Raw genomic sequence first — 15000 nt, 5'->3', positions numbered from 1 at the left:
CTCTCTCTGTCTCTGTCTGTTTCACTCTGTCTGTCTGTCTCTCTCTCTCTCTCTCTCTCTCTCTCTCTCTCTCTGTCTCTCTCTGTCTCTCTCTCTTATTAGTGTCAGAAGCTCTGCTAGGGTCCCTGGTGTCAGTGTCAGAATAGAATGTTTATAAAGGTCTCATATGTTGAATACAACAAGAATAGCAGAAGCAGCCAGAACAAAGTGAATACAAAGACATACTGTCGGGCTCTTCCTGACAGAAGAGAGCACCCATAGGTCTCTGGTCAAAAGTAGTGCACTTTGTAGGTGGTAGGGTGCCATTTGGGACACAACCACTGTCTGGATAGAGAACAGTACAGTAGGCTCTGGCTGGCTGGCTGGCTGGCTGGCTCGCTGTCACTAAAACAAAGGAGCTTAGCCACAGTATCTGAAGGGATCCAGAACAGTAGACAGTATTCTATCTGAAGGGTTCCAGAACAGTAGACAGTACAATCTGACTGATTCCAGAACAGTTGACAGTATAATCTGACTGATTCCAGGAGAGTTGGATTCTGAGTAAGAACACTAGAACGTTGTCTGGATTCCAGAATAGATAAGTACATCTGACTGACTCCAGAACAGTAGCTAGACCTCTAGTTTCATGCCAAGACCCATTTCTTCCCATCAGTGGAGTATCTTTATGTCTACCCACCTGCACTAACCAGTCTCCCCATGGTGCCCCTCAGTTGAAAGGGGGAGTTGGATAAGTCAGTCAGCTGGTGACCCATAGAGCTACGGAACCCTCATCACACCTGCTCTGACTGTAGGCCATAGAATGAGACATGATTTAACTACAGCGCTATGTAAGAGGGATTCCCATCAGATACTACCTCTCCCTCCCTCTGTCTCTTCCTCATTCACTCAGAGGGAGGGAGGCAGCTTCCCAAAGAGCAAGAACAGGAAGGAAGGAAGGATAAACAGGACAGGCGGGGGAGTAAAGGAAGAAGGGGAGGGATGGGGGGGGGAAACAGGAGCTGCTTGTTCAACAGGACGGTTGTGTCCTGACAGGGACTCTTTACATGTTTGTTGTGTCGCAGCTCAGCTGGGACTTCCTGAGGAATCCCCCACTGTGTGTAGATAGAGAACACACACGTGAGTACAGGCACCCAGAGACACAGCGTACTCCTGGCTGAACTCGTTCCCCTCAGGTCCAATACAGTACCGAGTCACGGTGTGGATGACAGTCATTTGATGTGTGTTTCTGTGTACAATTTCTATGGAAAATGTTCCGTATTTTGTGATGAAGCCCGTCTGTGAAAGGGGAGATCTCTCTCTTTCTCTGCCCCCTCTCTCCATCTCTCTATCCCTCTGTACTCCCCTCTCTCTTTCTCCACCTCCCCTACCTCTCTCCATCCCTCTGTCCTCCCCTCTCTCCCCTCTGGCTCAGTCTGGGTTGTCGGGCCTGTAATAGAGAAGCCATTGTTTGATCAGGGAGGCAACAGGAACCGTACCCTGTTGACCCGACCCACTATGTGTGTGTTTGTGTGTGCCTATGTGGGAACGTCTTTGAGCTTGGTGTGCGGCTCTGTAGGTGTGTGTGTGTGTGTGTGTGTTGGGACATGGTATGTGGTACTGTATGGTGTGTATGCAGACCCACTGTGAGTGTAAGAGAGAGTGATGACAGGTTTTAAGTTAGATAAGTGTCCCTCTCCTCTTCATCCTGTAATACCAAACAACCCACATGTACATTACCTAACAATCTCACTCTTCCCCCCTCTCTCTCTTCCCCCTAACATACACTCTCTTCCCCTCTCTCTCTCTCTCTCTCTCTTCCCCCTCTCTCTCTCTTCCCCCTAACATACACTCTCTTCCCCCTCTCTCTCTTTTCCCCCTCTCTCTCTCTTCCCCCTAACATACACTCTCTTCCCCCTCTCTCTCTTTCTCCTCCCTAACACTCTCTTCCCCCTCTCTCTCTTTCTCCTCCCTAACACTCTCTTCCCCCTCTCTCTCTTTCTCCTCCCTAACACTCTCTTCCACCTGTCTCTCTTTCTCCTCCCTAACACTCTCTTCCCCCTCTCTCTCTTTCTCCTCCCTAACACTCTCTTCCACCTGTCTCTCTTTCTCCTCCCTAACACTCTCTTCCCCCTCTCTCTCTTTCTCCTCCCTAACACTCTCTTCCCCCTCTCTCTCTTTCTCCTCCCTAACACTCTCTTCCCCCTCTCTCTCTTTCTCCTCCCTAACACTTTCTCTTCCCCCTCTCTCTTTCTCCCCTAACATAATCTCTCCTCCCCTATCTCTCTTTCTCCTCCCTAACACTCTCTCCATCCCCCCTACATACTCTCGCACCCTCTCAGATTCTCTCTCCCTTTCTACCTCGTTCCCACTTTCTCCCCCTCCTTTTTCCTCCACCTCCTCCACTCTCTCTCTGTGTGTTTTCCCCCTAACTCAAAATACCCCTATGAATGTGGTATAACACAGCTGTGAGAGAGAGAGTGTGTGCTGCTCCATTAGCTGTGGTGGTGACAGGTCCTTTGATGGCAGACACCACTGCTTCTTATCCCCTCTGCTGAGCTGTGGCGGCATGAGTGGAAGAGACTAGCTGACTGAATGTTAGCTACCTACCAACAGGGAGAGTAGCTGACTGAATGTTAGCTACCTACCTACGGGGAGACTAGCTGACTGAATGTTAGCTACCTACCTACGGGGAGACTAGCTGACTGAATGTTAGCTACCTACCAACGGGGAGACTAGCTGACTGAATGTTAGCTACCTACCAACGGGGAGACTAGCTGACTGAATGTTAGCTACCTACCTATGGGGAGACTAGCTGACGGAATGTTAGCTACCTACCAACGGGGAGACTAGCTGACTGAATGTTAGCTACCTACCTATGGGGAGACTAGCTGACTGAATGTTAGCTACCTACCTACGGGGAGACTAGCTGACTGAATGTTAGCTACCTACCAACGGGGAGACTAGCTGACTGAATGTTAGCTACCTACCAACGGGGAGACTAGCTGACTGAATGTTAGCTACCTACCTACGGGGAGACTAGCTGACTGAATGTTAGCTACCTACCAACAGGGAGACTAGCTGACTGAATGTTAGCTACCTACCAACGGGGAGACTAGCTGACTGAATGTTAGCTACCTACCAACGGGGAGACTAGCTGACTGAATGTTAGCTACCTACCAACGGGGAGAGTAGCTGACTGAATGTTAGCTACCTACCAACGGGGAGACTAGCTGACTGAATGTTAGCTACCTACCAACGGGGAGACTAGCTGACTGAATGTTAGCTACCTACCTATGGGGAGACTAGCTGACTGAATGTTAGCTACCTACCAACGGGGAGACTAGCTGACTGAATGTTAGCTACCTACCTATGGGGAGACTAGCTGACTGAATGTTAGCTACCTACCAACGGGGAGACTAGCTGACTGAATGTTAGCTACCTACCAACGGGGAGACTAGCTGACTGAATGTTAGCTACCTACCAACGGGGAGACTAGCTGACTGAATGTTAGCTACCTACCAACGGGAAGACTAGCTGACTGAATGTTAGCTACCTACCAACGGGGAGACTAGCTGACTGAATGTTAGCTACCTACCAACGGGGAGACTAGCTGACTGAATGTTAGCTACCTACCAACGGGGAGACTAGCTGACTGAATGTTAGCTACCTACCTATGGGGAGACTAGCTGACTGAATGTTAGCTACCTACCAACGGGGAGACTAGCTGACTGAATGTTAGTGTTAGTGTTACTGTGTGTGTGTGTGTGTGTGTGTGTGTGTGTGTGTGTGTGTGTGTGTGTGTGTGTGTGTGTGTGTGTGTGTACACACCAGGGTTCCCCAACTGGCGGCTCACTTTTTGTTGTTGCTGGACATAAAAGACTGTAAAAACACCAGCAAATCAGCTCCAAGTCATTTGAATTTTTAAAATCTGTTCCAAAGTATTCCCAGGCATAATAGAGAGATAAACACTGGGTATACCAAACATTAAGAACACCTTCCTAATATTCATTTGCCCTTTTGCCCTCAGAAAAGCCTTAATTCGTCGAGGCATGGACTCTACATGGTGTTGAAAGTGTTCCACAGGGATGCTGGTCCATGTTGACTCCAATGCTTCCCACAGTTGTGTCAAGTTGGCTGGATGTCCTTTGGGTGGTGGACCATTCTTGATACACACAGGTAACTGTTGAGTGTGAAATACCCAGCAACGTTGCAGTTCTTGACACAAACCAGTGCGCCTGGCACCTACTACCATACCCCGTTCAAAGGCACTTCCATGTTTTGGCTTGCCCATTCAGCCTCTGAAATACACACATACACAAACCATGTCTCAATTGTTTCAAGACTTAAAAATTATTTTTTAACATGTTTCAATCCATTTCATCTACACTGATTGAAGTGGATTTAAAATCAATAAGGGATCATAGCTTTCACTTGGATTCACCTGGTCAGTCTGTGTCATGGAAAGAGTAGGTGTCCTTAATGTTTCGTATACTCAGTGTATGTGATCATATATAAATGTAAGCAAGGTTTGATATTATTACGTTTTAGTCTAATATCACATCTGTTTGGGCTTCTTGCGGTCAATTTGTAGTCTACAAATTATTTGTAATTAAGTTCCAGCCCCTGACCATCCACTCAAGAAAAAATCCTCCCTCAGCTGAATTTAGTTGATGACCCCTGGTATAGACTCACTCCAGCTGGGAATGTTTGAGTTTTCCAGACTCCAATCTGGGATTTTGGTTTTGCTGGTGGTGGAGTAGGAGAGGGGGAAAGGGAGAAACATTTACATTACATTTAAGTCATTTAGCAGACGCTCTTATCCAGAGCGACTTACAAATAAGAAGGAAGGGAGGAGCAGACAGCTATCTGGTATGCCTTCACCTTGTATGCTCTTGACCGTTCTCTCTCTCTCTCTATTTCCCTCGACCTCCCCCTTTCATGAAGCGGAAAAAAAGTACATCCCTCATCTGACACCCAGTCTAACACTCCCCTGACACCCCAGTCTAACACTCCCCTGACACCCCAGTCTAACACTCTCCTGACACTCCAGTCTAACACTCCCCTGACACTCCAGTCTAACACTCCCCTGACACCCCAGTCTAACACTCTCCTGACACTCCAGTCTAACACTCCCCTGACACCCCAGTCTAACACTCCCCTGACACACCCAGTCTAACACTCCCCTGACACTCCAGTCTAACACTCCCTGACACACCCAGTCTAACACTCCCTGACACCCCAGTCTAACACTCCCCTGACACTCCAGTCTAACACTCCCCTGACACACCCAGTCTAACACTCCCCTGACACCCCAGTCTAACACTCCCTGACACTCCAGTCTAACACCCAGTCTAACACTCCCCTGACACTCCAGTATAACACTCCGCTGACACACCCAGTCTAACACTCCCCTGACACCCCAGTCTAACACTCCCCTGACACTCCAGTCTAACACTCCAGTCTAACACTCCCCTGACACTCCAGTCTAACACTCCCCTGACACACCCAGTCTAACACTCCCCTGACACCCCAGTCTAACACTCTCCTGACACTCCAGTCTAACACTCCCCTGACACTCCAGTCTAACACTCCCCTGACACTCCAGTCTAACACTCCCTGACACTCCAGTCTAACACTCCCCTGACACTCCAGTCTAACACCCCTGAAACCCAGTCTAACACTCCTGACACCCCAGTCTAACACACCCCTGACACACCCAGTCTAACACTCCCCTGACACTCCAGTCTAACACTCTCCTGACACCCCAGTCTAACACTCCCCTGACACCCCAGTCTAACACTCCCCTGACATGCCAGTCTAACACTCCCCTGACATGCCAGTCTAACACTCCCCTGACACGCCAGTCTAACAATAACCCTCCCTTGACACTCCAGTCTAACCCTCCCATGACACTCCAGTCTAACACTCCCCTGACAATCTAGTCTAACACTCCCCTGACACTCCAATCTAACAATAACCCTCCCTTGACACTCCAGTCTAACACTCCCCTGACAATCTAGTCTAACACTCCCCTGACACTCTAGTCTAACACTCCCCTGACACTCCATTCTAACACTCCCCTGACACTCCAGTCTAACACTAACCCTCCCCTGACACTCCAGTCTAACACTCCCCTGACACTCCAGTCTAACATTAACCCTCCCCTGACACTCAATCTAACACTAACCCTCCCCTGACACTCAATCTAACACTAACCCTCCCCTTACACTCCACTCTAACATTAACCCTCCCCTGACACTCCAGTCTAACACTAACCCTCCCCTGACACTCCAGTCTAACACTAACCCTCCCCTGACACTCCAGTCTAACATTAACCCTTCCCTGACACTCCAGTCTAACAATAACCCTCCCCTGACACTCCAGTCTAACACTAACCCTCCCCTGACACTCCAGTCTAACATTAACCCTTCCCTGACACTCCAGTCTAACAATAACCCTCCCCTGACACACCACTCCTTTCTTTCTCTCTCAGTCTGTGTTGTTTCTCAAGCAGGTTCCTCTCTGGTCCCACACAGAGACGTGAAGATGAACCTTCTCTGTGTGCCAGGTTTTGTACTCACACTGTATGTGTCTAGTGTGTGTGTGTGTGTGTGTGTGTGTGTGTGTGTGTGTGTGTGTGTGTGTGTGTGTGTGTGTGTGTGTGTGTGTGTGTGTGTGTGTGTGTGTGTGTGTGTGTGTGTGTGTGTGTGTGTGTAATGTTCTATACCATTCTCCCAGTTGTGTGTGAGCTTCCACCCCCCTACACACACACACACTCACAGCAGAATCATAACTAACAGCATGAGTTCTCCAACAGTAACTCTTTGACAGATTTAAGTAAATAGCAGCAAACAAGCGATTATTTTTGGCAGGTCAAGCCGCAGTCCATTCCAAGAACTGGGGAGGTCCGGTGGGAATTGAGAGGGAGAAGAAATCACACAAACAGATGTGATTAAAGTCAACATCATATGATGTCATTATTCAGGACTCAAAAGATGAAGGATCATTCACCACAAACTCTGACTGTCTCTCTGTTTCTCTTTCTCTCTGTTTCTCTGTCTGTCTTCTCCTTGTTCTCTGTCTCTGTCTTTCTTTCTCTCTCTCTTCTCCTTGTTCTCTGTCTCTCTGTTTGTCTTTCTTTCTCTCTCTCTTCTCCTTGTTCTCTGTCTCTGTTTGTCTTTCTTTCTCTCTCTCTTCTCCTTGTTCTCTGTCTCTCTGTTTGTCTTTCTCCCTCTCTTCTCCTTGTTTTCTTTCTCTCGTTGTTTTCCTACACTATAATTCTCTATTTGACCCTCATCCGCCCCCTGTCTGTCTTTTCAGAATCAGAATTGCAAAACAGTTCAAGTTGAGAACAGAGAAGAGGAGTCTCAGAGGACATGTCAGTCTGAACATCTTGGGGAATGAGAGGGGAGACAGAGGAGGTTGACATAACACTGTCTATGTCGGACTGGCCTCAACAATAATACAAACACATGCCCACTCATGCTCATGCTCACACTCTCTCTCTCTCTCTCTCTCACACACACACACTTTCTCTCTCTCTCTCACACACACACAATCTCTCATACAGTACTCTCTCTCTCTCTCTCTCTCTCTCTCTCTCTCTCTCTCTCTCTCTCTCTCTCTCTCTCTCACACACACACACACACACTCTCTCTCTCTCTCTCTCATACAACACACACACACTTTCTCTCTCTCTCTCTCGCTCACACACACACACACACACACACACACACACACACACACACACACACACACACACACACACACACACACACACACACACACACACACACACACACACACTCTCTCACATACACATGAAACAGTGCGGTGCAGAAGTGCATCCGTTTGGGTGCTGCGTAGCGCCGACCTGCAGCTGACACGCTCAACTCTTGACTCGACCTAAGTGGATTTGTAATCCCCATTGGATTTAAAGTGTGTTTACTGTCACAGCTGAGTGTGTGTATGTATACTGTGTGTGTATGTACACTGTATACTGTGTGTGTGTATGTATACCCATACTTGGCCATTGCCACCAACATGCCTCTAGTGTGGCATGAGGGTTGGGTTCAATGAGTTGGATGGGTTGGATGATGCTTTGGCCGTTGACCCTCCCCCGCTGAGCCTCTGACCTCTGACCCCGGCCAGGCTAAGCCACTTTGGGACTGAACCAGGGCTGATACTGTCATCAGTACATTAGTCTGCCTCTCAACTGGCATCCTATTCCCTGTGTAGTGCACTAATTTTGACCAGAACCCATAGGGCCATTTGATCAGAGCCCCATCAAAAGTAGTGCACTATATAGGGAATAGGGTGCCAGTTGGGACACATTCATGCTAATATGGTCTTGATGGGGCAGGAGTTAGGGAGTTAGCCGAGGATAGAGAGTGTGTGTGTGTGTGTGTGTGTGTGTGTGTGTGTGTGTGTGTGTGTGTGTGTGTGTGTGTGTGTGTGTGTGTGTGTTAGTGTGTGTGTTAGTGTGTGTGTTAGTGTGTGTGTTAGTGTGTGTGTTAGTGTGTGTGTGTGTGTGTGTGTGTGTGTGTGTGTGTGTGTGTGTGTGTGTGTGTGTGTGTGTGTGTGTGTGTGTGTGTGACAGACAGAAGGGGTCAAACAGGGACAGAGATCCCGCAGGGTAATGGCATGATAAAGATAGTGTTGTATTTCATTCTATGGGTGATGTAACCCTGCTCTGTTAAGGACAGGCAGCAGGAGTTGTAATAAACTGTTGGTGGTGTTAGCGTGAACCTGTGCACTCAAAACCTCACAGAGTGACTATGAAGTTGAATGCTCTTTACTATGCCGCGAACACAGTTACAGTAGCTATTATCTCGGCCACCTGCACTCAATAAGTACGTACAGCTTCACTGACGTTGAGAAGACAAATGCTTGAAGACTAATAGTGGGCTAGGACTTTTTTTTGGTTGACAACATTTGTATGTATTTTGTCATGCCTTCGTTGGGGGCAGTCACAGGCACAATACCTCCATTCATATCATTTCATATTAAGAAGAAGAAGAAGTAGAAGAAAACAATGTAAATAAAAGAACCCTCCCATACCACTCCCAGGCAACCAGAGAAAACCTTCCTCCCATCCCAGGCAACCAGAGAGAAACCCTCCCATACCACCCTCCCAGGCAACCAGAGAAAACCCTCCCCATACCACCCCCAGGCAACCAGAGAAAACCCTCCCATACCACCCTCCCAGGCAACCAGAGAAAACCCTCCCATACCACACTCCCAGGCAACCAGAGAAAACCCTCCCATACCACCCTCCCAGGCAACCAGAGAAAACCCTCCCATACCACCCCCAGGCAACCAGAGAAAACCCTCCCATACCACCCCCCAGGCAACCAGAGAAAACCCCTCCAATACCACCCCCAGGCAACCAGAGAAAACCTCCTATACCACCCTCCCAGACAACCAGAGAAAACTCCTCCCATACCACCCCCCCAGGCAACCAGAGAAAACCCTCCCATACCACCCTCCCCAGACAACCAGAGAAAACCCTCCCATACCACCCCCCCAGGCAACCAGAGAAACCCTCCAATACCACCCCCCAGGCAACCAGAGAAAACCCTCCCATACCACCCCCCAGAGAAAACCCTCCCAACCAGAGAAAACCCCCCAGGCAACCAGAGAAAACCCTCCCATACCACCCTCCCAGGCAACCAGAGAAAACCCTCCCATACCACCCTCCCAGACAACCAGAGAAAACCCTCCCATACCACCCCCAGGCAACCAGAGAAAACCCTCCCATACCACCCCCCCAGGCAACCAGAGAAAACCCTCCCATACCACCCTCCCAGACAACCAGAGAAAACTCCTCCCATACCACCCTCCCAGACAACCAGAGAAAACCCTCCCATACCACCCCCCCAGGAAAACCCTCCCCATACCACCCCCAGGTAACCAGAGAAAACCCTCCCATACCACCCTCCCAGGTAACCAGAGAAAACCCTCCCATACCACCCTCCCAGGTAACCAGAGAAAACCCTCCCATACCACCCTCCCAGGTAACCAGAGAAAACCCTCCCATACCACCCTCCCAGGCGACCAGAGAAAACCCTCCCATACCACCCTCCCAGGCAACCAGAGAAAACCTTCCCATACCACCCTCCCAGGTGACCAGAGAAAACCCTCCCATACCACCCTCCCAGGCGACCAGAGAAAACCTTCCCATACCACACATCATTCTTAGTGGGCTGAGTCTTGAATTGAAATGCTACTAAGCTGTAGAGTGTAGTGCCACCGCTGAGGGGCCTCAGGGGCCACATTAAGTAGATAGACAGTCATATAAAGAAGCCCTAACTGTCAACTGACACACGCTGCTTACTGCCTTAATGGAGAGAGAGTCGGGCAGGTCGGCCAAAACACAGCCTCTACACAGAGACTGGCAGGCTACAACTATGGTAGGGAAGACACTGTTTAAAGATGCTGTGTGTGTGTGTGTGTGTGTGTGTGTGTGTGTGTGTGTGTGTGTGTGTGTGTGTGTGTGTGTGTGTGTGTGTGTGTGTGTGTGTGTGTGTGTGTGTGTGTGTGTGTTGCTGTGTGTGTTGTTGTGTACTCCTATGTGTGTGTCTCTCTCTCTGTGCCTTGCCCCAGCTGTGTCCTTCCCCTACAGTAACACAAATGAAAGTGTTTGGGAACTTAAGCTGTGTTCAACAGACTAACCCCATATTTACAAACAGAGAAGGAGGAGAGCAGCCCAGTCTGTGAGTCATCACACAACACCTGTACTTTGGACTCCATGCTGTGCTGCACTGAGTGTGTGGCTGCTTTAGGCTGGTCACAAGATAGAGGTCGATTTCAGACATCTGAGAAGGTCCTGAGGACATTGATAAATGCATTCGTCGAAGCTCAAAAAACCATGTCCTGAGTCTCAGAGCCAGAGCGCTGCTAAGACCACTGGCCATGGCAGTTCACAGTCCTCTAGCAAGCAGGGGGAGTAGTTGATGATACTTCATAGGTTTTAAGACTTCCCCAAACCATTGCCCGAGCTACTCAGAATGAACACCTCCACTTAACCCTATCAGGTGTTTCTGTTTTTGCCTTGTAGCCCATCGGAACCCACTTTCATCCAATTACGGCACGGTACTTTCATCCAATTGCGGCAACTCTTACAGTGAAACTATGAGATCAGGTTGGTGTTTTGACTCAATCGATAAAGTTCAGGATATCATTTTTTATTTTATTTTACAATACATCGTATCGTTTAGACAATATTGCAATATTATTTTGCGCTAGTTGGCTGTATCTGCACCATTTCTATTTCCATGACTGGTCAAAAACTCCTTATTTAATGTCTCTCTCTTGTCCCTCTGCAGCAGACACGGTGAGCAATATGTCTGGAACATCCAACCACAATAAATATTGAATCTGCACTTAAGTATGTTGAGGTCCCTGCCCTTGGAGGGAGGTGACAGGGTACAATTACAGGGACAGTCACTTCAGGGGACAGTCACAGTCACAGTCATTTCCCCACACACAAACACTGCTGAGGCCATAATGTATGTGGGAACCATGAGAGTGACAGCGACGACACCAACTAACCAAACAGCCCATGTTTCTGTCCCTCAGCTGTTACCACGCTGGAGAACACCAACGGAGGCATTAGGCACTAGGTGTCTGTTGACCTGACCTTAGGAAGCCACAGTTAGCGAGGGCCTGCTCTGTGTGTGTGTGGTGTGTGGGTGTGTTCCGCGCCTCTGTATGTGCTCACGTGTGTCTGTGTTTAACCCATTTACGTAACAGCCGAGGTCCTTGAGTTCAGTTGAATTTAAAGACAGAGAGAGAAGGAGAGAGGGAAAGGAGGCAGGGAAGGGAGAAGAGAGAATGCTGCCAAAAAAGAGAGATGAGCTGTAAAGACGATGTGTGTATGTGTGTGTGTATATGTGTGTGTGTGTGTGTGTGTGTGTGTGTGTGTGTGTGTGTGTGTGTGTGTGTGTGTGTGTGTGTGTATGGTGTCAGACAGGGAGGAATCTGCAGTACTTGATCTGCTGTGCTGCTCCCCACATCAAACACCAGCTGAGCCTCTCAGTTAGTCTGAGCTCTGACCCTGAACCCTCGCCTGCTCCAGCCACCCCAGAGACAAGCATCTTCACAGAGAGAGAGGGAAGGAAAGAAGGAAGGAAGGAAGGAAGGAAGGAAGGAAGGAAGGAAGGAAGGGAAGGAAGGAAGGAAGGAAGGAGAGGGAGGTTGGGGAAGGAAGGAAGGAAGGAAGGAAGGAAGGAAGGAAGGAAGGAAGGAAGGAAGGAAGGAAGGAAGGAAGGAAGGGAGAGGGAGGGTGGGTGGGAAGGAAGAAAGGAGAGGGAGGGCGGGGAAGGAAGGAGAGGGAGGGTGGGAAGGAAGGAAGGAGAGGGAGGGTGGGAAGGAAGGAAGGAGAGGGAGGGTGGGGGAAGGAACGAGGGATGGGAGGAGAGGGGGTATATATCGCGTTCCTTTAAATTCAGCCTGCTGCCACTGCCCCTGGTACACAGTACAGTAGACTTATGTAGCCAGGAAACAAAGAAAAGAAAACATATTGGCTGCTATACACATCCTACATGTAGAGATGTAGAGACCTTTACACACAACCGCAGGATATTCCTCACCTAACTATATGACAAAGACCCTCAGCTAAAAGCTCACACATGGACCCAAGTGAAAACCTGCACTCATGCAGGCACACACACACACACTATCCTTCATTCCCCATCCCCCGGGACCTGTCCAAAATCCTGCTGTTTCACAGCCACTCCCTGAATGCTAACCATAACTTACGCTGACTGATTCTCATTTAGTCTTTGGCATTAACATTAAGGAAGAATGGAACATTTTCTTGGCCCCAGAACATGGATTTTTTATTTGCATTTTAGGTGATTTCTTTTCCTTAAAGGGTCTTTCTTACATTTCAATGCATCGCGCATTTTTAGATGGCGGATATGGGTCCTTGACAAAACATCAAAGAGCGGTGTGGACTGTGTATGAGTCACTGGTAAACGTGGATGAGAGAGCGTGTGTGTGTAGGTGTGTGTGTGTGTCCACAGTGATCAATCATGGCTGCAGAAAAAAACTACTGTCATTAAAAGGTCTTTAAGTTTGAACCCCATAGACCATTGTTCTGCTGTCAACTCAACTTATCAAAAATGATTATGGGTCAATGTGTTGACAGTATGCATGTGTGTGTGTGCATGTTTCTGAATGTGTGCGTCTCTGAGTTTGTGTTTGTGTGCGCACGTTTTTGTGTATGTGTGTGTGTGTGTGTGTGTGAGAACACACATCTTGTGCGTGTGTGTGTGTGTCTCTCAGTGTGTGTGAGTGTATAAAGTGGCCCTGACAGCCATTGGGGGCGGCGGTGGCTGGGCCGGTGGCTTATGTTGGCAACGGTTCAGCATTCTCCCACATTCCTCTGTGATATTCAGTACTGTGACCTCAGAAAACCTTCCCTGTAGAGGAGCTCCCTCTCTCTAGCCCTTTTCTCCCGCTCTCTCCCCCTATCCCTCTCTTCTCTCTCCCTCTTCACTCCTCCTTCCTTTCATATCACAAATAGAGTGATCATCTCACATTCTCTCTCTCTCTCTAGACTTTCAGAGGACTAGCTGAACAGGCACAACACACTCTCTCTCTCTACGTCAGTTTACTCCCCCTCTTTCAGACCCTGCCTCTCTCTCTCAACACAGTTCACCTGAGGTGACCTCACACCCTGCCCCCCCCCCCTCGTTTGCTATGCTGCAAACAACCCCACACGTCAAACACACTGCCAGCACACCTGCACAGAGAGAGGGAGGGGGAGAGAGAGAGGGAGGGAGGGAGAGAGGGGTTGAGAGAGGGGGGGATAGAGGGGGAGAGAGAGAGGAGGGGGGAGAGGGGGGAGGAGGGAGAGAGGTTGAGAGAGGGGGGAGAGAGAGGGGGGAGAGAGAATAAATGTATGAGAGAAAAGGAGAGAAAGCAAAGAAAAAGTAGATGGAAAGTAGTGAAGAGTTTCTAGCAGAAACACCTGTGGTCTTTACTTTATCCCCCCAAACAAACACACTGACCTATTAGAATAGGTTGTTTATAGATACTAGCCTACTAAACTAGGCTATATAGGTTTAGTCTCTGCTGCTCCCCATACTGGAACTAACTATACAGAGCCTACAACCCATGCTAACCCATCACACAGCCTAGTGTACGGGGTTATCTGAGGACTCAGGGTGGAGCAGGGCTGGTATCTACCAGTCCTTTCCCCTATCTCAAGTGGCCCTTTTCATGGGTTGATTGTACAGCAATAAATACAAGAAACCACTACAACCATCCATATAAACAGATAGAGAGAGTCAATGACGGAGGAAATGGAAGTCATTGGGTCAATGGACAAAGTTAATATGTTGTAGAGTACCTATGTGTAACCTATTGGTTTTAGGTCCAGCCTAATTCACCTTGAACTCTCTTGATTTGTTCTGAGAGTGAACGAACCGTGTCTGTCTGTCTGTCTGTCTGTCTGTCTGTCTGTCTGTCTGTCTGTCTGTCTGTCTGTCTGTCTGTTGCACTTAACACTAACTAAATAATGAAAGTCGCTTTGGAAAGGAGCATCTGCTAAATAAATCAAATGTAAAATGTAGAAAGTTATCTTGATCACATTTTCCTGAATTACACCATCTGCGGTGAAGTATACATCAATTATTGAACCAGTAGACAAACAGAGACATGTGGCCGCACTAATGTCCAATCCATGATGAAAGACAAACAGAGAGAGAGAGAGGCAGAGGTCAGAGTGGGGGATTTGACCGGGAGAGATGGTGAGTGGGTAAAAGTGATTGTGTACGCGTAGAGGGATTGTGTGTTTCTTCTCTGCGTCAGTGTGTGTGTTTCTTCTCTGCGTCAGTGTGTGTGTGTTTCTTCTCAGCGTCAGTGTGTGTGTGTTTCTTCTCTGCGTCAGTGTGTGTGTGTGTTTCTTCTCTGCGTCAGTGTGTGTGTGTTTCTTCTCTGCGTCAGTGTGTGTGTGTTTCTTCTCTGCGTCAGTGTGTGTGTGTGTGTTTCTTCTCTGCGTCAGTGTGTGTG

At 48.6% G+C, this 15000-nt stretch overlaps 1 protein-coding gene across 1 annotated transcript; it reads left to right on the top strand.

Moving 5' to 3' along the window:
* Nucleotides 1-9048: 9048 nt before the first annotated feature.
* Nucleotides 9049-11314, top strand: LOC135536201 (uncharacterized; the record flags this gene model as incomplete). The annotated part of the gene is made up of 2 exons (XM_064962577.1): nt 9049-10103; nt 11307-11314. Coding segments are annotated over 2 exons (1063 nt in total), but the record flags the coding sequence as incomplete, so codon positions are not given.
* Between the last annotated feature and the right edge of the window lie 3686 nt (nt 11315-15000).

Source organism: Oncorhynchus masou, unplaced genomic scaffold (genome assembly GCF_036934945.1).
Source record: "Oncorhynchus masou masou isolate Uvic2021 unplaced genomic scaffold, UVic_Omas_1.1 unplaced_scaffold_5721, whole genome shotgun sequence".
Lineage (NCBI taxonomy): Eukaryota > Metazoa > Chordata > Actinopteri > Salmoniformes > Salmonidae > Oncorhynchus > Oncorhynchus masou.
The sequence above is the reverse complement of the archived record's forward strand: the minus strand, read 5'-3'. Positions and strand labels throughout refer to the sequence as shown.